The 24,608-nt window shown below is 40.7% G+C and overlaps 2 protein-coding genes and 1 pseudogene across 3 annotated transcripts in view; 1 reads left to right on the top strand and 2 right to left on the bottom strand.

The window, feature by feature from the left end:
- The first annotated feature begins 937 nt into the window (after window positions 1–937).
- Window positions 938–13,955, top strand: LOC132519654 (alcohol dehydrogenase class-3). The gene is made up of 9 exons (XM_060147599.1): window positions 938–1,030; window positions 3,962–4,063; window positions 5,702–5,843; window positions 6,718–6,805; window positions 9,357–9,576; window positions 9,726–9,986; window positions 10,723–10,858; window positions 13,385–13,523; window positions 13,662–13,955. The coding sequence occupies exons 1-9, from the start codon at window positions 1,019–1,021 to the stop codon at window positions 13,684–13,686; spliced, it is 1,125 nt and encodes a 374-aa protein (XP_060003582.1). The 5' UTR covers window positions 938–1,018; the 3' UTR covers window positions 13,687–13,955.
- Window positions 3,786–16,049, bottom strand: LOC132519657 (macrophage migration inhibitory factor-like; annotated as a pseudogene).
- A 1,357-nt stretch (window positions 16,050–17,406) lies between these two features.
- METAP1 (methionyl aminopeptidase 1) overlaps window positions 17,407–24,608 on the bottom strand; it is a 64,650-nt gene continuing 57,448 nt past the window's right edge. The window contains exon 11 of one of the 2 annotated variants that reach the window (XM_060147596.1): window positions 17,407–17,944. In XM_060147596.1, the coding sequence (XP_060003579.1) occupies window positions 17,904–17,944 (41 nt within the window). In that variant the 3' untranslated portion in view covers window positions 17,407–17,903. Of the gene's footprint in view, window positions 17,945–22,202; window positions 23,953–24,608 lie in introns of those variants that run through there. The other variant, XM_060147595.1, reaches the window with a different exon arrangement.

Here is a 24,608-nt window from a genome sequence, read left to right as displayed (position 1 = left end):
AATGAAGGATGTTGCCCACCATCCAATTCTGCAAGGATTGAGTCACTGGCCACTGCAGTCGCTGACCTACAGTGCATCCTGAAAGGAATTCAGGGTGAAGATCAGGAAAGTGGCACTCCGTGCTCTGGGAAAACAGGAGAAACAGGCCCTTAGATAGTGAGAAATATTTCAAGAGAAACTTTTTTATGAACCTGGATTCTCACACCTTTCCATGCACGAAAATCATTCACTTAAGATACCTGTTCCTCGGGACTAGCAATAACCTTCTAGGAGATAACACGCTGGATTACATGGACCTCCCTCCTCCAAATCACATATCTATTGGCCTCCCAAGACAACTCTTGTGAGCTATCTGAGGGGCTGTCTCCCACGCCACAGTCCCCAGCAGGACACTGAATAAACTCACCGGTCGTCCCTTGCGCGTTTTTTTTCAAGTTGACGCTGGGAAGTGTCCTGAAGGCGCTTCCGTTTGGGGCGTGCCCTTTATTCTTCTTCAAACAGCTCAGCTGATGGAGACTCCCTCGAACAGCTGCATCTTACTCGCCTTGCGCTCTCAAGACGTGCCCACAAAGTGTGTAGAAGGAGCACAAAGACGGTGCAGTCCTCTCATGGCTTCTCACATGCTTCCAGAGAATTTAATTCCTGGCTTCTCACCTTCCACCACTCTCCTTTGTAAGCTTTATCGACGCTGCCTGGGCTACAGTCACACGGGGAAACCCTTTCCTGACAGATATAGTGCAGGGTGCCTGTCACGTGGCTCACGAAGCTGCCGCCACCAACCAGCCTCCTTGACACCCCTCCAGCTCCCCGCGAGACCACCTGGGCCTCCGCAGGCGCGTTGGCCGGGCCGCACCCCAGGCCCCGCCCCTCACGGCCCGGCCCCCGCAAACCCCGCCTCCACGCTCTCCCTGGCGCAGGCGGGACCGCGCCGGACGCACGCCCCACCCACATCCTCGATCTTTCGTTGCGGTGGGGACTTTCCCGAGTCCTCGCTTCGCGCCGACCGGAATCCGAGAAGATGGCGAGCCAGGTATTGTCAGCTGCTACGCTGGCTGAGTCCAGAAAAGGAAGCGAGGGAGGGAAACTATGGAGAAGAACCGGGCCCCTGGCCGGGTGGGGGGGGCGGGGGGACCGGGGTGGGGGGAGTCAGGAGGTGAGGGGGAGACGCGCGGGGCCTGGCCCTGAGACGGCCTCCGGCTGCCGGAGCTGAAACGGGGCTTCGGGCGAGCGGTTCAGCAAGAAGGGAGGGAGGAAGCTTTGTTTCGGCTCCGTTCGTGGGAGGGTTTTTGCTGCTGCCTTCTGGGACAGCCGAAGCGGGGTGGAGGCGGGGAGAACCGGAGAGTGGAGGTGAGGGGGGAGTCGGTCTCTAGCCTGGTGTTCTGGGGGTGGCTTAGGGGCCGCCACGCCTTGCGTACACAAAAATAAGTAACTTGCCCGGGGCCATACTTTTCGGTGGCAAAGCTGCAGCCAGAGCCCGTGCTCCTAACCCCTACGTTGCCTGTTTTTCACGATGGTAGTTCATAATTGAGCTATTACTGTGCCACCAAGGAATGTTTTTTTTTTTTTTTTTTTTTTTGCGGTACGCGGGCCTCTCACTGCTGTGGCCTCTCCCGCCGCGGAGCACAGGCTCCGGACGCGCAGGCCCAGCGGCCATGGCTCATGGGCCCAGCCGCTCCACGGCACGCGGGATCCTCCCAGACCGGGGCACGAACCCGCGCCCCCCGCATCGGCAGGCGGACCCTCAACCACTGCGCCACCAGGGAAGCCCCAGGAATGTATTTTTGGAAGGCTCCTAAGGGCCCTTTCGGTAACGTTTTGGAGCACTTGGGCACCAGAGCTTTTTTTTTTTCCTCCTTTAATCCTCACGTAACAGCTATGCAAGGTAGTAGCCCATTTTACAGACCAAAAACTTGAGGGTTAGTGGTTTGTCGTGCTTAGTGATAACAGTAAACATAGTGAGCCGGGGTTCCGAACCCTGTGCAACAGACTATTATTGCAAGTTCTTGAAATACGCATTAGACAATAAACAAAGGCGGAAATATATGAGTAATATGATTAATCCGTCTAAAGTTGCTGATTGTTTTAATGCTTTGCAAACAGATTTTCTAAAAAGATTTGGACTTGAATAGAAATGGTAAATTCTAAACGATCTTTCAGATTTAACAAGTTGGCAGGTTTTTTTCCTTATTACCAAGTGCCTTCAGCAGAGAATGTGAAAAATTATAATTCCTGTGATAGTTCAGATGTTGAAGTAGAGCAGTTGCGTGTGGATTTAGTGTGGGGCTTTGTTTTGTTTAGAATTGTCATTGACAGGAAAAGGTTAAACTTTCACATATGCTTTAAAAGGGTGGAGAAGGGACTTAAAGCTTAGATTATGGATGATTTATTCTTGTTGCTTCAGATCTCCAGAATATGTGACTTCATTGTTAGTATTCTGAATTTTACCTTTGGCGTTTTGTTTTGAAATTTATGGTACATTGAGGTGAAAAAAGATTCTAATGCAGTGTATGAATTTTTTTTACCAGATTGATTGATCAGATTTAATATTTACATTTTAATTTTAAAAGTGATCATTTCCAGCCTCGCCAATTAACACAAGCCACTCATCCTTCTACATAGTTCAGTTCTTTTTCTCTACTCTTTGTTCTCTTGCTACTAATAACTACCACCTTATTTCTGCAAAGCTACACTGTATCAAGGACTGTATAAGGGGCTTCATATTCACCATTCAGTCACTCTATATGTAGATATTTTATCTTTATGTAACTAACTCTTCCTCATCTTTCCGCATCCCAGTTAAAAGTGACGCTTTCCCAAACCCACCAACCAAAGTTACACTCTTTCTCCACGTTTTGCATTCTGTAGCACTTTGTGCCTGTCCCTTTAAATCACACTTTTTGTAATCGTTAGCTTTCGAGTCTGTCTCCTATAAACCCAGTGCAATCTTTATTCTGTGAACATGTTTCATAAGCATTATGTGAACAAGTCAAAACCTTCCTTATTACACTTCATTCTCTGGTAAAGGAGGAGTGTACTGACTAGACTCTGAAGTAGCACTATACTATAGAAATACAGTATGAGTCACATATATAATTTTAAGTTTTCTGTTAGCCACATTAAAACGGTATTAAATTGGATTAAAACTTAACCCAATGTAGTCAAAATACTATCGCAACATGTAATCAATATTTTTTTAATATTATTGAAATATTTTAATTTTTTTATACTAACTCTTCAAAATCTGGGTATATTTTCTACTTATAGTTTATCTCAGTTCAGACTGGCCATTTTTCAAGCACTCAAAAGCCACACGTGGCAAGTGGCTACTGTGTTGGATAGCACAGTTGAAAGGGATAGATGTAGGGTTTTTTTAATTCCCCCATTCTGATACTTTTCCTTACGCTCCTTCCCACCGTGCAGTTTTGCACTAAACCAGTGTTACTTAAACCAGCCTGAGCAAAAGAATTTCGTAGGGCACATCTTAAGCATTCAGATTCCTTGGACCCTGTACCAGACTAGAATCAGATTTTCTTGGAACCTGTATTGTTAACCAGCTCCTGTTTATGCATTGTAGAGGGTCATTAAATATTTGATGAGTGAAACTTTATTTTTTTTATGGTGGGGGGCATGTGGTTTGCAGGGATCTTAGTTTCCCCGGAACAGGGATTGAAAGTGGGCCCCAGCAGTGAAAGCGCCAAGTCCTAACCACGGGACTGCCAGGGAATTCCTGAATTAAACGTCTTCATGTGGTCATCTCGATTAAATCTTTTTAATGAATATCACTTATACGAAGTATAAACACGTGCCAGACAGTTCTCCATATCACTTAGAGTTATATGTGTCTTTGTGAATTTGTGATATACTTTCTAAGATTAGCATTCACCAGCATCTAAATTAACTAATAAGTAGTTTGTTACTAGTTCAGGAGGATAAACATCTTGCTCTGTTTTCCCCATTTCAGGTTATCAAATGTAAGGCTGCGGTTGCCTGGGAGGCTAGAAAGCCTCTCTCCATAGAGGAGATAGAGGTGGCACCCCCAAAGGCTCATGAAGTTCGAATTAAGGTAATGAAACATCCACGGTACTGGGAGAAAAAGGCTTACAATTAGGTCTCTGGATAGATGAGTCCTCTGAGGTCTGCAGAGGAGAAATCCCAAAGGACAGTGTCAAGGAGAAGGTATTGAAAGTCATCCAACCTTGGAATCACAGCCTCTTATTTTATCCCTCTCACCTTTGCAGCAGTCTTCTCCCATCTTTTTAGCTTTGGTGTTGTGCTGAGCAGCCTTCTCCATGGATCACTGGATTACTGCAATTTATCTTCTGTAGTCTGGGTTTAAGGTGGCTTGGTAGGATGCTCCCCTTTCTGCTGATCCCATAAGTTAAAATCTATGGTGACACATTAGAAACAAAAGAAGAAAGAAATGGTCTTTGGATTGTTAGAAGAAACTTCAAATAAGATTTAGGAAGAGGTTCCTAATTGATGAGACCAACAAGCAAGTGAAGTAAGCTTGCTAAGAGAGCTTTAAAATGTACTGATCCTTGCAGACAAGGCCAGGGTTCAGGGGATTCACTAATTGCAGTGCTTCTCAACCTCTGCTGTGGCAGGGAAGTTGAAGTTACCCCTGGAGAGAGTCATACTGCACAAGGCAGGCAGCTGGATATTCTGGCATTCTCCTCTGTACTTGTTTTCATATAAAATCAGTGCTTTAAAGTAGTGAACATTGAATAAAACTAACCTCTAGAAAAAATAAGCATTTTTTGCTGTGAATTGGAGTGTACTTCCCCCATCCCACCTCCAATTCTCAGGTTCCCAGGGGTCACACTGAACAGGTTGAGAAGCCAGAGCCAAATAACTTTCAGATCCTTTTAACCCAGGCCCAGGGATCTGAAATCTTAGACTAGTGTGTATGTTTTTCTTTAAGTTCAGAAATCAGCCTGGTTGTGATTTTGCTACTAAAAAAGAAAATGTTGGTCCTGGATGTACTAAAATGAGCCGTATCGGGCACACTGAGTTCAGCAGTCTTCCTTGGGAAACGGCTAACAAACAGCCAAGAATGTTATATTGTAATTGGATATATTTGTGAGAAGCATAGAAGCATGAATACAGACACCCCCAAGACTTTTCCTTTCTGTGCTTTGGTAGTTTGGAGAAGTGAGAGGTGCTTGAAGGCTAGAGAAATCGGGATAAAGGGCTTATTGAAGTAGAAATTGTGTGTGGCTGCTAAAAGGCGAGTTGGTTCCAGTAAAACCTCTGAGTTTTGGCCCAGACCAAGCAGGCTGACGTATTTCAGAAATAGCCCACACCTTATTAGAAATCGCATTCCCCAGCAGTTAGGAGGAGGCCAGCAGTGAGATGGGCTCCACCTGCTTTTGCACACAGGGGATGTTCCTCTCCACACCTGCATACGGCACAGTGCCCAAAACATCACCTTGTTTACCTTCTCCTGCTAACATGCACTGAAAAGGAGAATAGATGTACCATGTTTCATTGCCTATAAATGCACCGTTACTTTTAAGTACCACTAAGAAAATGCTGCCAGTTCTAATTAAGATGCCATAGAGTATAAGCATATGCTGATTTTAGAGGTTAAAATATGAAAGAATTGTATCTTCTAATCAATAAAATGTTAAGTAAAAGTGCCTCCGCCTATGCCTCACTGAATCGCATGCACACACATGTAGACACTTTAATACCCTGTTAGATTATTGCCACTGCAGTTTGCCACACTGACGCCTATACCCTGAGTGGGGCTGATCCTGAAGGGAGTTTTCCAGTGATCTTGGGACATGAAGGTGCTGGAATTGTGGAAAGTGTTGGTGAAGGAGTTACTAAGCTGAAGGCAGGTAAGGAGGGTATTTGAATCACTTATTTTACAATTTTGGCTTATTTCTATAGGGAAATTATGTTTCTCATTACTTATACATTGTTTATTTGTGAATAAGTTATCGCCTAAGTAAGTTGTCAAGATTGATTTTATACGCCTCATCTGAAAAGCACAAATATTTGAGAGTTTCTTTCTGTCTGATTATGCAGACTGCTGTTTATGTGAAATGGTTTAAGTACATCGCCAAAGCAAATTTTGCCCAATTAAGCAAGAATTTTTGAAGATGCATTGAGTCAGTGTTTTGAAGCACATGACCTCCTTGTTCTCCACTTACTGTTTTAAAAGTTTCACTTAGACAGAAATTGAAGCTTGTATTTTTTGCATAGGCAGTGTCTGAATGATGTCATGTAGGTAAAGTTCTAGGTCTTAAAGTTGTTAACTTTGCAAAGCTGCATGGGTTGACAAGAATGGGAATTTGGGGGACTTCCCTGGTGGAGCAGTGGTTAAGAATCCGCCTGCCAGTGCAAGGGACAAGGGTTCGAGCCCTGGTCCAGGAAGATCCCACATGCTCCAGAGCAGCTAAGCCCGTGTGCCACAACTACTGAGCCCGCACTCTAGAGCCCGCAAGCCACAACTACTGAAACCCGCGCGCCTACAGCCCATGCTCCACGACAAGAAACGCCACCACAATGAGAAGCCCATGCACCGCAACGAAGAGTAGCCCCCGCTTACCGCAACTAGAGAAAGCCTGCACACAGCAACGAAGACCCAATGCAGCCAAAAATAAATAAATAAAATTTTTTTAATTAAAAAGGGAATTTGCAGGGGCTGATGTATTCATTTAGAATCAGATGCTACCTATTCAGGATAATGTCCTTGCATTTGTTTTCCAGGTGATACTGTCATCCCACTTTACATCCCACAGTGTGGAGAGTGCAAATTTTGTCTAAATCCTAAAACGAACCTTTGCCAGAAGATAAGGTTAGTATCTTTTTATTTTATTCTTAAAACAAGAGGTAACACTAATCATGATAATATCATGATAATAAGTAATTACGTGGCAATTTATACAGGGCATTGTACATGAATTATTTCATTCCATCTTTAGGGCAACCTGTCATTATCACTGCTATCACTATATTCATAGATGAGAAAATTTAGACCCAGAAATTAAGTGGTGTGCCCAGCATCATCAGCTGTTAAGAGGTACCTCACAAATTTCTGAACCCGTTCTCTTTCCATAACACTAGGCTAAATTTGCCAAAATATGTAGTAAGGAGGGACATGCTTATGAAATTAAATGAAGTCATTTTTATGAGCCATTTTATTGTCCATGAAATCGAAGTAATAAAACTTAGCTCATAAGGTTTTGGGAAGACTGCAAGAGATAACATAACCTTTTGACACAGAAAAGGTGGTTATTTGATTGTAGCAAGGTAACACACTTAAAGAACTTCAAGGCATTTAAGATCTTGTGTCTGTTTGCCCCTTTTTTGTCTTTTTTATTGAAGTAGAACATACATATAATGAAGTAATTAAAGTATACAAATCTTAAGTGTACAGCTCCATGAATTTTTATACATATACACACCTAATAGTTATAACCATCACCCAGATCAAGATAGAGAACCCTTCCAGCAGCCCACAAAGTTCTCCATGTCCCATACAAGTCAACACCTGCCTCCCTCAAAGCTAACCACTATTTTGATATCTTTCACTGTAGGACTTCATATAAACAGAATTATGCAATATGTGCTCTTTTGTCTGGCTTCCTTCGAGATGTATCCAGGTTGCTCTGTGCATCAGTGATTTTCTTTTGTTTCTTTCACATTCCATTCCAAATAATCACTGTTAATCCATTCTCCTGTTCATGGACATTTACGTTGCTGCCAGTTTGGACCTGTTGTGATTAGTGCCACTATAAGCATTCATATGTGTCTCTTGGTGGACATATACACAACTTTCTCTTGGGTATTTCCCTAGGATTGAAATTGCTGAGTCATGGGATATACTCCCACCAGCAGTGTTTGGGAGATGTTTATTTTTGCATTTTTTTCTAATGCCATTGACAAAATTAGTTTCTATTTTTGGAAATAAGGTTCCATTTATTTTATCATGTAAATCCAGTTAAAAAGCTAGAACCGGGCTTCTCTGGTGGCGCAGTGGTTGAGAGTCCGCCTGCCGATGCAGGGGACACGGGTTTGTGCCCCGGTCTGGGAGGATCCCACATGCCGTGGAGTGGCTGGGCCCGTGAGCCATGGCTGCTGAGCCTGCACGTCCGGAGCCTGTGCTCCGCAATGGGAGAGGCCGCAACAGTGAGAGGCCCGCGTACCGCAAAAAAAAAAAGCTAGAACCGATAAAAGAAAAAAACTAGTCATTTTGAAAGGGAATTCCAAACACGGTCTGAAAAAATTTTGACACGTCAGATATAATAATGGTAATAGGTTTTTTTGTGGCTGTCTGTAACCTTTTAGAAGGACAAGTCCTTTCAAAGCTTAAAATACATCCCATATCACCTTTTGTTCAAGAAACTTCTGGGACAGGAGCAATTTCTCACATTCAGAGCTAAACAAACTTAACTTGCTCTCATAAAGATACAAGTTATTTATCGTAGAGCTTTGTCACCTATTTGTTTCTGATCATATTTTTGTTTTTCTCCCAAAGGAAATGTACTTATTCTTGAATCCAGAGGCAATCCATTTTTCTTCATCTATATATATTTATTTATTCACGTGTATTCCAAAGGATTTGTCCAAGAATGTACATCAAATTGTAGTGTTTATTTTTGTTAAAATAACATATATATTAAGCACTCTGTGCCAGGCACAGTGCTAGTGCTTTACATAACCTCATTTGATCTTTATAGCAATGTCTAAGAAAGATAGATTTCTCTGATTTTCTGGTGAGGAAACGAAGGCACAAAAGTTAATTCACTTGCCCAGGAGCACGTGGGATTTGAGCACAAGTGTGTCTGCCTTTAGGGCCCATGTTCCTAAGCAAGATGTTACATCACCTATTTAGAATATCAAAAATAATTTTTGTTACCATGTATCGTATCAGTGGTGAGAGCTACACTCTTGAAATAGGCCTCCTGAAAGGTCTAAATCAGCCAGTGTGGACATCTACTTTCATCAGCTGATGTGGATAGTTGCTTGTAATCTTTGCTGTGTAGATGCTGGTTTTGGCTTTATGAAGTTATATTTGGTCACAGAGTTTTACGATGGAATTTTAAAATCATTTCATCTGATCCATAAATTGTACCTGTTAAAATTATTTCAATACTCTGACAGTATAATCCAGAAGCATATTGAATGCTGGAAAAGATAGGTAAGATTATAATTCTTTTATAAGTTTTCCTAATAAGGCATTGCTGAAAGGTGCTAAATTATTAATGAATATATTAGAAATTAGACTTTTGGTCTTAGCACACTCTTCTGTTTACTGGTCATTATTTTTAAAATTGATTTCTTTTTCCTGTGCATTTTAGGAAACTTGATTCTACCCTACCTTCTTCCTTTTTTATTTTCTTTAGAGTCACTCAAGGGAAAGGATTAATGCCAGATGGCACTAGCAGATTTACTTGTAAAGGAAAGACAATTTTACATTACATGGGAACCAGCACATTTTCTGAATACACAGTTGTGGCTGATATCTCTGTTGCTAAAATTGATCCTTTAGCCCCTTTGGATAAAGTCTGCCTTCTGGGTTGTGGCATTTCAACTGGTTATGGTGCTGTTGTGAACACTGCCAAGGTAAGTGTTGGCCTGGGTTTTAGCGTCCACTTCTAATTTCATACAACAAAGCCTTGCTGGAATAGTGAAATAGGCCCAAACAGTAAGAAACCTAATGATTTCCTTGACTCTTGTGAAATGAGTACCTTATAGACTATCTTTACTATTAGGTGGAGCCTGGCTCTACTTGTGCCGTCTTTGGCCTGGGAGGAGTTGGATTGGCAGTTATCATGGGCTGTAAGGTGGCTGGTGCATCCCGGATCATTGGTGTGGACATCAATAAAGATAAATTCACAAGGGCTAAGGAGTTTGGGGCCTCTGAGTGTATTAACCCCCAGGACTTCAGTAAACCTATCCAGGAAGTGCTCGTTGAGATGACTGATGGAGGAGTGGACTATTCCTTTGAGTGTATTGGCAATGTTAAAGTCATGGTGAGTATGCTTGGCTTCATTCCAAGTGGCGGGGGGAGGGAGGGGGGCTGCTTTTTTTAATGTAATTTCTTTAATTAAGGTCAAAAATTGTTTTGTTTTGTAAAGGAAAAGTCTTGAATTCCCTGATAAGAATTATTAGAAGGGAAAATGACTACTTGAACTAGAAATTGGAAATGATACAAGGGAAAGATGAAGGGAAATGTTTCTTTGCCTTTCAGTGTACACATAAATCTCAGAGTATGTTTCATGAAATGAAAAGGCAAAATGATGCAGCTGTAGAGAATATGGGCTTGCTTTGGAATTAGATATATGTCCACTTACTAACTCAGTGACCTTGAGCAACTACTTAACTTCTCTAAACCTGTTTCCTTATGTGTAAAATGCAGATAGTAACCGTAGGTACCTGACACAAAGTAGACACTCAGCAGAAGTATAACTATTACTTCTCTGCCTGCTGCCTTTATTAAGCCTTTAGAATTTTGAGCTAAGATTTACTTTTTAAAATAACAAATGAAAGCTTTTTATTTTCAATTTGTGTCAGTGTTGGGCCAAGTTCGTAAATTTTTTAAAATACCTGTTAAAACTGTTCAATTAAATTAAACTTACTAAATACTCACTTTGGGCATTTTGTTGCCGTTTTTCTAATAAGCTCTGTACCACCACCCTCTCCCCCGGAAGTTTCTGGGGAAGCAGATATTCTCAGCACAGTGCACTGACCTCTGTGATTTGCCTGCAGAGAGCAGCGCTGGAGGCCTGCCACAAAGGCTGGGGCGTCAGCGTGGTGGTTGGAGTAGCTGCCTCAGGTGAAGAAGTTGCCACTCGTCCATTCCAGCTGGTAACAGGCCGCACGTGGAAAGGCACTGCCTTTGGAGGTAATTTGGTGGATGAGATGAGTACATTTTCTCTTTTGTTACTTCCATTGGCAGAATTTTAATCCTAGTCAGCATTAACCCCTGGGACTGGGGAGGTGCTCAGCTTCTCCTGAAACACAAGGCTACTTCTTACACATTGAAAAAGATACTAATATTCTGTTAATGAAATAGTTGAGGGTAGGTCAGGAGTGAGAAGCTGGTTACAGGATAAGCAAACGACAGTATCAGCCACCCTGTGCCGTGTTGTAGACTTACATAGGTTATTGGCATTTTTTACTCATTTTTCCAGAGAGTGCAGTGATCCCTGGATGTGATCATACTTCCGTCTGAATAGCACTGATTTCAGCAGTAACCAATACTAAGTCTTAAACTGAAAATATTAAATTTGACAAAACCTTACAACAAAATTGAAAAGCTGCCAGAATGATCATTTTTCCCTTGTATGATCCTAAAAGTATGTGGTTGTTTGGGGTTGCCTAACTACCAGCAGAATGCTGAGAAAGTTTCCACCTTTTTCAAGGTTGCTCAGCTAGAGAAGAGAAAAGACATCAAAACATGTTTGTAGGGGCTTCCATGGTGGCACAGTGGTTGAGAATCTGCTTGCTAATGCAGGGGACATGGGTTCGAGCCCTGGTCTGGGAGGATCCCATATGCCGCGGAGCAACTAGGCCCGTGAGCCACAACTACTGAGCCTGCGCGTCTGGAGCCTGTGCTCCGCAACAAGAGAGGCCACGATAGTGAGAGGCCCGCGCACCGCGATGAAGTGGGGCCCCCGCTTGCCACAACTAGAGAAAGCCCTTGCACAGAAACGAAGACCCAACACAGCAAAAATTAATTAATTAATTAATTAACTCCTACCCCCAACATCTAAAAAAACACTATTAAAAAAAACAGCTGTTTATTTCAAAAAAAAAAGTTTGTATATCCCAACTGTTGTGAATAAATGAAATCTAAAGTTTTTCATAGATTTTTAAAAAATATATTTATATCCTTACCATCCTCCTAAGGAAAGAGAATTACATAGCATGAGGGTTTTTTCCCTCAAGAATTTGCATTTCTTTTTTTTTTTTAACATCTTTATTGGAGTATAATTGCTTTACAATGGTGTGTTAGTTTCTGCTGTATAACAAAGTAATCAGCTATGCATATACATATATCCCCATATCTCCTCCCTCTTTCATCTCCCTCCCACCCTCCTTATCCCACCCCTCTAGGTGGTCACAAAGCACAGAGCTGATCTCCTGTGCTATGCGGCTGCTTCCACAAGCTATCTTTTTTACATTTGGTAGTGTATATAAGTCCATGACACTCTCTTACTTTGTCCCAGCTTACCCTTCCCCCTCCCCGTGTCCTCAAGTCCATTCTCTAATAGCATGAGTTTTTAATGATCTGTGTTTAAGCAAAGTGTCCCCTACCTCATGCCAGCTTTTGTTTCAAGGCCAAAAGAAAAGATTAGGAAAGTGAAAAATGAGGGGTTTGGTCAGAGTTTTCCTTCCTTATACTACAGAATTTGTCAAGGCAAATGTCAAGCTGACTAAACCCTCTTTTCCAAACCGCTACACGTATGCCGCACTTGAGTATTTTAGGACAGACTTTCAGAGCCATACGTGCAGCTCAGGGGCATCATCTCAGGGTCCATAGCTGTATTTGAAAGGGTGTTCTTAGTCCGGGAGACTGAGCCAGGGGGTTTGGTAGTCACCTCTCACTGAAGCCTCATCCAAGCACATGCTTATTGGGAAATAAGCTGGAGCCTTGGGGCCCCATGGGTGTTGCTAAAATATGACTCACAAATGTAAACAGAAGTTTCAGTTTAGGGAATGGCAGTGGCTGTGGTTGTCTCAGTTACCAGGAGATTTAAAGGAGAAAAAAAAGCACTGCAGTTTGGAAGGAAAGGATAACTGGTAGAGGACACAAGAAGGGAGATTTGGGAAAGGCTCAAAAGAGGTTTGAAATGTGGTCCAAAGACTCCCTGGTTTAAAAGGTGGGAAGGCTTCTTTGTTGATTTACTGCTTCTTTCAACACAAGTGAGAAATTGAAGGATCTGATTTTGTTTAAAATCGTAACCTGTAACTGAAGATCACCTACTTTGCTTTTCAGTTTCAGTTTTCTCTTCTGAGATGGTATCCTTATTGTTGAAATTAAAACCACAGAAATAGTCATGTATCACATCAGTTTTTTTCTTCCTTGAATTTCACGATTACAGAAATCTTTGCTGTTGTGGACTTAAATAAGCTTATTCTGATTCTAGAGTTCTATCCTGTATGGTTTAAAAATCTCCACTAAGATTTAATGAGATTTTAGTAAACCTTAATACAGAAAAAGGCAAGTGCTCAAAAGGCATTTACTTTTTTCTTAATTAAAGATGTGCATTTCTTCTTCCTCTCTCTGCTGATTTTGAAGTTTTTCATTCCTCTTTAGTTCGTGAAAAAATTCATTCTGTTAAATGTCTTTGTCACCCACTAAGTAATAAGCATACTGTAGAGATTTGTTGGAAAACTTAATGAATAGATGTATGATTTCTTTTAGGATGGAAGAGTGTAGAAAGCATCCCAAAGTTGGTGTCCGAATATATGTCCAAAAAAATAAAGATTGATGAATTTGTGACTCACAATTTGCCTTTTGACCAAATTAACGAAGCCTTTGAACTGATGCATGCAGGAAAGAGGTGAGCTTTCTCTTTAGCTGTTTAATGTAGAATGTGGTAATGATTTGGGGCTTATGGAGGGAGAAGGGTAAAAAAAACAGTTTTAGTGGTCTTCAAAGAAATCATTCAGAACCTGTTTATTGCTTTCTTCTCTTACAGCATCCGAACTGTTTTAAAGCTTTAAATTCAAAAGAGAAAAATTCTTCCATCCTTGTAACTAAGTCTTGTGGTCTGATTGGAGCAGCCAGACAAGCAGGAAGGAGCTCTTTCAAGTTCACATCTTCTTAGACCTTCATTAACTGACTCTGGGGAATAATGTTTTCTGTATAAATTCATAAATGTCTAATCAAGGACAAGGCTAATACTGTCATAAGACTGTTTTCTGGACTCTTCACATAAATAATTGCTGGCTCATTAAGGAATATTTTTAACATAATAAAAGGAATTTCTGCATATGTGTGGAAGTTGTCAGCTCTGTTGTATGTCAAATTCTTTGTCATGGTTGCTCTCCCCATTATCTTCATTCTTTAAAGGAAAGATGGAGGAAGAAGGGCGGTGGTGAGTATCTGAACCTTGTCTTCTACTGTCCTTGGTAACTTTCGCTTAACTTTTAAGGGTCTCAGGCCCATTTACTAAAGAACAAATTTCTCCAATCAGCAGTAGCACAGTTAATCAGAACCCAAATCTGCTTCTGTGAGATTATCTTCTTGTGGGCAAGTACCATGCATTGTTCAGCCTTAAGACTCCTAATTCCTAGTATGACATCTGGCCCACAGATTCATCATTGAAACTACCTTCTGAGCTTAAGTAGGTATATATGTGTTGTTGGTCACTCTGAACTATTTCAAGCATATGGAAAATATTTATATACTGAATACCCAAATTTCCAGTACTTATTTTGTCAAATCTTAACATCTTACTCTTCCAGGCCACTTTGCCTTTCCTCTTCTGCGGTATAGTCGACATCCAGAATTGGGTGTTTATCCCTCCCATGCATATTGCCATACTTTGACTACACATATCCGTAAACCCTTTAGTCTTCAGTATTGTCATACATGTTTTAAACATGATACTGTCTCATTCTGCAGCTTTCATTTTTCACTCATTATTTTGTGATTAATCCCTGTTGTAGGTGATGCTCCCATTCATTAATTTTAGTACTGTGCAGTAGTCAATTATATGAACTACCATAATTTATCTGTCTCCAGTTGATAGCATATAGTTGTTGACCAAATTGTTTCTGTATTGCTAACAACACTGGTGGAACATCCTTGTACATTGTGCTCAGTGCGTTAGTTATGAAGGATGTGTACCATAGGATAAACACATTTTAAACCTTACTAGAAATTGTCAAATTGCTCTTAAATGTGGTTGGACATTTTTGCAAATCAGATGGGTGTGAAATGACTTTAATTTGCCTTTCCCTTAATGACTAAAGTCTTTTTTTTTTTGGCCGTGGCACACAGCATGGTGGGATCTTAGTTCCCTGACCAGGGGTGGAACCTGAGCCCCCTGCATTGGGAGTGCAGAGTCTTAACCACTGGACCGCCAGGGAGGTCCCAAGTCTTTCATTCTTTTGGCCATTTGTATTTCCTTTTTTGTGAGGCATCTGTTCACAGCCTTTGCCCATTTTTCTGTTGGATTACTTCTCTTTTTCTGAGTAATTTTTAGGGGTTCTTTATTCTAGATGCCAATCCTTTGTAAGTTTTATATTAATATATTTTATATTTCTTAATTTTTATTTTAGTATAGTCAAATCTATCAGTCTTTTTTCCTGGTGCTGTTAAGTAACATTTAGGTTTCTTTACCCTGAGCAGAATAAAGAAGCAAACAAGAATGATGCATAGTCTTACCATCCAGGTGATCCATTAACACAAAAATAAATACATGAAGGCAATACATCCAAGAGTTAGAACATTCAAATAATAGAGAAAATTGCATAAGAAAAGCTACACTTCCATCTCCCCCCAAAAATAGGTGACCACTATTCAGTTTATGTAGCTTCCCAGAAGTTTCTATGAATATAATAGCATTTATACATATACTAACACGAAGGAATACTATTAACACTATTATGTGCCCCCCCCCCCCCGCCCGGTCTCCGTACCGTTTATTTCTCCGTCCCGGGAGGTGGGGTCGCTGGGGGCGGGGCGGGCAGAAAGCCGCGTGCGGGCTGCGGGCCTGGGGCAGGGGACTCCGGAGCGCGACGTGCAGACGAAGGTGGAGCCGTTCCAGCCCACGTTGGCCGCGTTCATGTTGTAGTAGTTGATGTAGATCCTGCCCGGGCTGACGCGCAGCCGTCACAGCAGCTTGCTGTCGGAACGGTTCTGCGCGCCGCCGATCTTGCCGATGCTGTGCAGGCTGCAGAGGGCGCACGGCTCGCTGGAGCCCTCGAAAGCCAGGAGCTGGTCCGGGACCACGTGCACCGCGATGTACAGCGCCGGCTTGCCCGTGGCCTGCCTGCGCCAGCTGCTGGGTGAGATCAGAGAGGAGCCCGTCCGGCACAGAGGCGCGGGGCACGTTGGTCTTCACCAGGAATATCGACATGACGGCGGGGGAAGGCGGGGACAGGGATACAGGAACCAACCGACTCTCGTGTGAACGGCGCCCCGCCTATTATGTGCCTTTTTCTTCTTTCTACATCATAGCATAGTTTAGACTGTTTTTGTATCAGGACATCAGATATGCCATGCACATACATATCTTTTGGTTTGATTGAAACCATGTGCTTTTTCTTGTTTTAATTCTTTTGACTGATGTAGCTTAGTTACTCCCAAAGTTTGTGTTTCTGAGAGAGCAATATTTAGTTGACTGAAAACTAGAAAAGTGGCAGTTATGGTCAGGACTTCTTTTTTGGATCTCTGGCGCATTTGAAGGACTAGGCAGTATGACCTAGCTTCTCTCATTTTACCTAGAGGGCTGGAGACCCAGTCGGGGCCCAGATGGCTCCAACCTATTGTTCTGGGTGAACTGGAAGAACAGAATAAAAATAGCTTCTACCCTAGCTGTAGGAAGTGTGCTTTAATCTGATTTGTTTTAGCTCAGCCTTCCAGGAACGAAGTAAGTATATTATTGCCTTAAGCGACTGCAGTAACAGAATGGGTATATAGGGTAATAATGGAGGAGAACTAATAATTTTTTTTGGTTTTTTTTCGCCTTTATTTTTCTTCTCATACATGAGTTATACCTGAATGAGAATGGCAAACATTATGTTCTCCAATAATGAGAAAATAATTTTAAGATAGTAAAATAATGTAACTCCAATTCTTGTAGCTGGCCAATTAGGGAGTTTACTTTTCTGTCACTGTCATGTACATAGTCTCGAGCCAGCTAATTCAGTTTAACAAGTATGAGCATTTCCTGGCTGAAAGTACAATTGTCTCTTTCAAAGAACCAGTATTAAGAATCAATTTTACAAGATCTTTAATATAAAGATTCTTGGAACATGGAACTATAGGTATAAAGTATTTCTTGTTAAGATACTTTTAATACATCCTCTTGGATGGCATCTAGGTTGTTATGTATATTGCGGAACCAAATATTTTTTGGAAGAACATACACAACATAGGGCTAAAAAACATTCACTATGTGCATGTCAGCAAATCTATCCTGGTTGTCCAAAATGAGGACTCTTACCACCTTAGAAGTATTGTCGGGAATTTTTTGAAGTTATGTTTAAACTGCTTTCTTGGATAAAAGGTATATAATTTTAACACAAGTCGCTAACCTCTGCTGTATATTTCATGAAAGTTGGTAAAAAAAATTTTAAGGATCCAAAATTTTACAATATTAGGATGTATCTTTTAACAGCTTTTTGTTTTTCATTGAAAATGCTGGTATACTTGGCATTTTTCAAATCTTTCCTGCTTTTCCATTTTCAGCATGTCGGGCTATTCTGCTTTCTATTTAACCCACCTAGTGATGTTCACTGTAGAAAGATAGTCCATATACAGGCTGACTTGGAATTCCATGTCTGACTTGGAATGAGTTCTTTACTACATGCACAGAGAACTAACATAAGGTAGAACCTGTGGAATGATGAGGTTATTGAGATGAGGGAAAAAACTGCATTATTTCCAAACTTTGTTAGAGTGGAGCCAGTTAATGTGTGTACAGCTTAAACAAATACAGCTCCGAAAGATAAACACAATGCTACTTCCATTTATCCCATTTCAAAGCAAAATTAAATGTAGCTCATGATTCTCAAAATGTTTTGTTGATCTGGGAAACAGGGAACATATTTTTACATGCACAGATGCTTCAGAACATTTTCTGCATGGCTACCAATCTCCCAAGTAGGTTGATGATCAAAGTCCTAAAGTAACTGACAGTTCTTTGGGCCTAGAGATACTTTGTGACCCAGGAAAAAACCAACTTTGCACTCAGCCAATTTTGTTTCAATTAACATGCAAGATCAGTCAGATTCTCTGTCAGCAAATACCCTGCAGAAAAAACAGACAGAAAACACATTTGGAAAACATTAAGTATATTTAAACAGTTACTTAGATAATAAGTACATAGAACTATACCAAGGAAATCATATCTTTAAAGAAACAACTAGGAAGTAAACCAGCACAGTGAACCGGTACGTACAAAGTCCTGCATTATACAAACTTCTTTTGGTGGAACTTTATAGGAACAGAGCAAGTGGGATGGGCTTTTAAGCAGATTGATTTTTATCAAACTGGACATCGTAACAGAATTCATTGAGAGGTAATATGTACATGCTCCCTTCAGGAAAGGAGCGCTAATCCACCACAGAACTACCCAGAGTTTAGACGTGGACTGAAATATTCCTGACTACCAAAAATATCTAGATATGTTAAACAAGATAAAACAGTGGAAATTTGCTTTAAAATACCTGTTGTTCTCTTTCTTAAATCTACATCTTAATATTAAATGTTCTTATCGTTGGCTATTTTGTTTTCTCAGAATCACCCAGGGCTCAGATTTACTGGTAAAGTTTGAAAAATTCTATTCTGAATTTTCTGTTGATGTCTGACCCAAGTACTGAAATAAAGCAAATTCGCTTTATAGTCACATTATATATAGAATAAAACAGTTGCTAAGTTGTGGCGTCATTACACAAATAGGATACCTCCATAGAGAAATACGGTGATTTGCCCAAGCCATTCAGCTAGTTTAAAAAAATCAGAGAAGCTAGTTTAAAAAAATCAACCACTGTGCCCTGGTGGCGCAGTGGTTGGGACTCCGCCTGCCGATGCAGGGGACACGGGTTCGTGCCCGGGTCTGGGAAGATCCCACATGCCGCGGAGCGGCTAGGCCCGTGAGCCATGGCCGCTGAGCCTGTGCGTCCGGAGCCTGTGCTCCGCAACGGGAGAGGCCACAACAGTGAGAGGCCCGCGTATCGCAAAAATCAGAGAACTCGGAGCCCTAGTGTCCTGATTGTTGATCTCGTGATCGTCTCATGACACCACAGTGCAAATGTGCCTGAGAGTTTGGCATGTGTTTGTTGTTGGGAGTTGAATGAAGAGGCTGGAGTAACAGTAAAAGGGCCAAGCACCCAGGAGATGGAAGCAATTATTCTACTCAAAGCTTCGCAATAGTAAAAAGGCTGGACATTCACAAGAAAAATTATTAAAATACTTTGAACTCCAACAAACATCAGTGGTAAGTGAAAATCTTTCCAGGAAGCCCTTCTTGAGTGCTCCGCATATTGACTTTGGGGCACGTTTTAGTGAGATAAACCAGTGTTGACACGTTTGAATGTAATCACAGAATTACCATACACAGACAGTTCTGTTGTTCCTCACCACAGTCCCCAAAATGAAAAGCAGCAGGTAACAGGTAGCCAAGGCCACCTGACTCCTGGCTTTTTTTTGCAAAATAACCAAATGCAAACCACTGTTTTTCTTTTTCATACTTAGCAGCAAAAGGAAAGAGAGGTAAGGAAGGAGGCTGCCACCAAAGGCTGCTTGTGAGTTCAAACACAGTGGGACCACAGAATTTCGATGCATGGAACCTGTGCTGCCTTTCTTTCGATGTTCATTTTTTAAATGAAGCAAAACACATTAATAACTTTTAGAATATCAGCATAATGCAGCCTATGTTGTGAAACAATCTGTTCCTAAAACAATGTCCAGATGTTTTTTCCTACTCTATACTGAAAATAGGCTATACATCCACATTACAAGTGGTATAATTTGCTCCTCTGGTAGCTAGAGAACTTGGTAGAAGCCACACACCATCAAATGTAGACAGAATCATATCACACTATCTCAATTGATTCCAGTATTTCTAACTCCTAGACTGCTAAAACATCTTCCCCACCTGTATAGCATGCTTTGCCCCCAAGATTCACTGCATTTACTGTTGAAAAGTAACTTCATGGTTTATGAAATTTAGAATACTGCAGGATCAAAATTAATTACTTCAAATAGCTTTTAAACCAATACTCTGTACCCCCTTAGTGAAATATGTTCCAAGAATAAGAACAATCACAACTTTTACACTTAAATTTTTGGTAGTGATTTTGGTATAGTAATTCTAAAATAATTTTACATGTCATGTAGAATCAAGCAAATAAGTAAATATTAATGTTGTTCAAAACCAAAGTTCTCACCATGGGAGAAGGAAGATACAAATATGGAACAGGGAAGGGTGAGGAAGATTAGTGTTAAATTTGAAATCAAAGTATCAGAATGAATTCATGATTTATAAAAAATGCATTTGCTGGCTCTGTTCCCTGAACGGCCCTAGGAGCAATGACACCCCAGCAAGCACCCAGATCTTGATTTCCAAATACCATTCCCCATGAAAAGAAACTAGGGCTCCTTGGAGAAGAAGCCAATTCCCAGGCTGGGGCAGGAAAAGTGTATGATAAATCTAGAACATCTTGATACGGCAAAAAGCAAGAATGTGCTCAAAGACTAACAGACACAGATCAAAATGACCCATAAATAAGCTTAAAGGTGCTTCCACTGGCCAAATACAGACCATTTAGAGTAACTAATTGAATTTTTAAAAACAACGAGCCCACACTGATACTCAAAAAAGTGCTTCTTTAGTAAAAGAATGCCAGCCAATAAATGCAGACAGAATGCTAGATTTAGAAAGTCCCTATTTGCAGCCACCAATGTAACAAAATAATGGATTCCGGCAAGGATTATTAATGAATGCTAAAATCATTAAGTGAACAGGATATCCAAATGGTCTCCAAGTATCTCCTCCCAAATTATTTGCTTAAGAAAGGGATCTTAAAATAGAAAATCTGAAAGAAACCTAGTGAGCAAACATATATTGGCAATAATGTGACAATGACAGTATGTGCCTTGTGATGTGATGTGATGTGATGCGATGCGATGAATGGGACACACCACATGCCATCTATGGAGTCTTCTGCCAAAACATTTATCCTGAACCTACTCATGAGGAACAATCAGGGAAGCACAGAATTCTACAAGCTAACTGGCCTGCTTTTTCAAGTCAGTTTCATAAAAGATAAAAAAAGGTGGAAGGATTGTTCTAGAGTTTAAAAAAACCTACAGATGACAACCAAATGCCATGGGTTTGGATTCTGCATTTTAAACAAGACAAACGCTTTAAAGTACACTTGGGGGGAAACTGAGCCTCAGGTTTGAATGTGTACTATACATTAGATAACTATGAATAATCAATTCCTTGGGTGTGACAGGAGTATTATGATTGTGTAGGAAATGTTCTTATGTTTTAAGAGAGACACACTGCAACAGTAGCAGGTGAAGTACGACAATGCCATTTCTCTCAAAAGAAAAATGCTTTTTATATAGAGAGATGTGACGCAATAACAATTGCTGAATACAGGGAAAGGATATGTGGTTATTTCACTGTACCATCAACTTTTCTGTAAATTTGAAATTTTCAAAATTAAAAGTTGGAAGTAAAAAAAAGAAAAAACGGGGGAGGGGGTAGGACAGAAATAGCTTACAGATACCAGGAGGGTGCATTTGGGGGCTTTAGCAAACTGGAGCATCCCACTCTCAAATTTAACCAAACTCAATGAAGAGCCAGAAGTGGTGACAGGACCAACTGAGGAATCAAGCTAAGATGGCAAATTCCTAAACACCCTCTTCCTGTTAATTTAGACATGTGGATGGCAAGTAATATAAAGGTGTTGGTGAACGGGTTCTAATGTACCTTTATACATTTTACCAGCAAAAGACATAAAATGAAAATAAAAGGCAAACACCTTTCCCTTCTAAATTATAATTCCAAGGGGGATGAAGGACTGTCAGGGGAAAAAAAGGATTATTTTAAAGTTAATACAAAAAATAAAAAGTTAACACACTGACATTTTTGAGAAGTTGGCAGAATGATGAAACTACCCTAGATGTTTTCTCATCTAAACCTACTAAACAAACATTTGTAATCAGACATATACAATTAGACTAGAGGACATACTGTTTTAAAATCTCCCAAACCGAGAAAAGCACCATCACCAGTGTGGTGTTTATCTTTTAACAGCAACAAAAAAAAACTACCCACCAAGACTTTTTTTCTTTGAGCTTATTTTCTAATAGTAGACACTGAGTAAGCCCACACTGTTAATTCCACTATCAGTACATAAGATGCTGCCTTACATATGCAGCAATCGCCACCTTAAACTATCTCAGAAATATGGTTGCATTTCAAATACTGCTGGTAGACTGCTGAACTAAACACAGTACTGGAATTTGTATATAGACATTCAACTTAAAAAAGTATTTTTACTCAAATTTTATTTTAGATTATGAAATTAGCCTCCCCATTCCCACCACTTCCTTCTGAAATCCCCAACAAATACAGCAAAGTTAACAACTACATGGTGGGATAGTCATTCAAACTTTTTAATCTCCCTTTACACATTATATTAACATTCATATTGCAAGGCATTCCATTCACAAATATTACAGTTTGATAAAAAACTTCACACACATACCAGATTCAGCCACTTTACTAAATCATTAAAATAATAAAAGTAATGAAAACATTATAATTCCTTTAAAGCAATAAAGGTCTGAGGCACTCTGGGAAAGATGTTCTCATACAAATGTAACATGTCAGTGGTATCGAATTATCTTAGAATAAACTTACCAGATACCTAGTAATCAAGTACTCTCTAATGACAATGACCTTGATCTGATATGTCTTCACTGGATGCACTCCCATTTGGACTGAACTACTGAAAGGAACACAGATGTTGGGCAGCTGAGGTCATTTCTAATGAGGTTCCCAACTATGTAAAGGAGAATTGTGGTAGCACACCAAGGACAGCTGCATCCCTGCAAGGCAACAGTCCAATTTCAAAGAAGTTCCTTTCTCATCCCCACCAGGTTTATTAAACATTAGCATTTCCAGACTCTGCTCACTGCTGGAGAGATTTCAGAACTGTCTTTCCCCATCAACCCCCACAGTGCAGCCTCCACCCTTCTCTGAATATCTCCAAGGTATGCCTTTGAAATAAGAGAGAAGGGAGCGTTTTTCCTACCATTATGACCAAACAGAGGTCTGAAATAGCAACGTATTACAAAAATCCCATTCTCTGCAACAGCCAGCTTCCACTTGGAGCGTGGCTATTTTTGCCATAAACTAGATTTTTTAAGACCTGATCATCTTTTTCCAAAGTGAATTTTGCCATAGCCATTCGCGCACACAGAGTCCACACTGGAAAGTCTCACTGACCGAGTGCTTCCTTACACACAATTACGAGGGTAAATTAGCAGGGGAGGAGGGAGGCTAATTCCCAGCTGGGAATTAAATCACTGCAAATGACGGGTCCATTTACGACAGCATAGAACCCTGTCAGAATCAACACAAACCCCAGGTCACATAGTGTTTGGTAATTACATATATGGAATTTAAAATGTATACGTATATATTTCCATACATATATAATTAAAAAAAAAATCGGGAGCAAAATATGTTGCTAAAGTTTCAGGGATTCTCATCTCCAACATTCACCTGGAAAGCAGGTGGCTCTGAAGGCCCGGTTGTGGCAGTGATAAAAGCAACTAGAAGCAGGTTTAAGTAAAAGTGCTCAAAGGGCAAATGAGAAAACAGGGGCGCAGAGATTTTTTTGTGTGGGGAGAGGGGAGCATTGAAAGGAGTTGAGAAAGCTTCCTTTATTCTTCTTGGCTTTTTCAGACCCAAGACAAGTTCTTGAGGACACACATCAAATGCTGTAGTCCTTCCTTATCTATAGTCGAAACAAAACAAGTTATAAAAAATGTCCTCTTCCATCCTGTACTCTCAATAAAACGCCGAGTACAGCCAGAAGGTATCACTGAGATGTGCCATCTCGGGAGAAATTAAAATTGGGACATGAAGTGAGGCCGCGCGCTATCGAGTCGCCGGGTTAGGATTTCGCAGCCAGTGTCCGTGACCAGCAGGGTGTGCTCGAACTGGGCAGACCGTTTCCCATCTCTCGTCACTGCTGTCCAGCCATCCGGCCAGGTTTCATCCTGCCATCCGCCTTAAACAAACAAACACCAGTTCTTAATTCTATCACTCAGCTTGTTTTCTTAATAAACTCTCTAGGCAAGTGTACTGGCCTGTACTCCAAATCCTTGGATATCTCAGAAAACTAATTTTAAAATTCACTATTAAGATTCCTATCTACACTTCAACTGTTTAAGCTAAAGCCTTTTCTATTTCATTTTGGTCTTTAGTCCAACAAAGTAATAACAGTGTTTAAATTTTAAAACTTCACATTTTGTATACTTCCCAAATATTAAATCAAGGTGGTATTTCCAAAATAAAGGCACTCAGTTTCATTTTCAGAAACGTAACTGATAACCACTCATCACAGAATTACAAGAAACTGAATTCATGAATTTAGCTCTCTCCTGGTATAACTTTGGAATCTGACTGAACTATAGCCGATGTATATTGTGAAGGAAATAGAGTAACTTCTTATACTTTTATTATAGCATTTAATTCCTGATATAATTTTTAAATGGCAGGCACAAAGATGGTGAGAACAGATTATACTCTGAAATTTTTATAGGCCACACCCCTGTAACCAGAAAGAGGGCAGAGAAAAAGAGAGATTGGTGAGAAAATTTTTAAATTATTGGGAGTTCCCTGGTGGTTAGGATTCCAGGCTTTCACTGCTGTGGCCCAGGTTCA

Source organism: Lagenorhynchus albirostris, chromosome 4 (genome assembly GCF_949774975.1).
Source record: "Lagenorhynchus albirostris chromosome 4, mLagAlb1.1, whole genome shotgun sequence".
Taxonomy (NCBI): domain Eukaryota; kingdom Metazoa; phylum Chordata; class Mammalia; order Artiodactyla; family Delphinidae; genus Lagenorhynchus; species Lagenorhynchus albirostris.
Note: the sequence above shows the minus strand (reverse complement) of the source record. Positions and strands in the feature narration are given on the sequence as shown.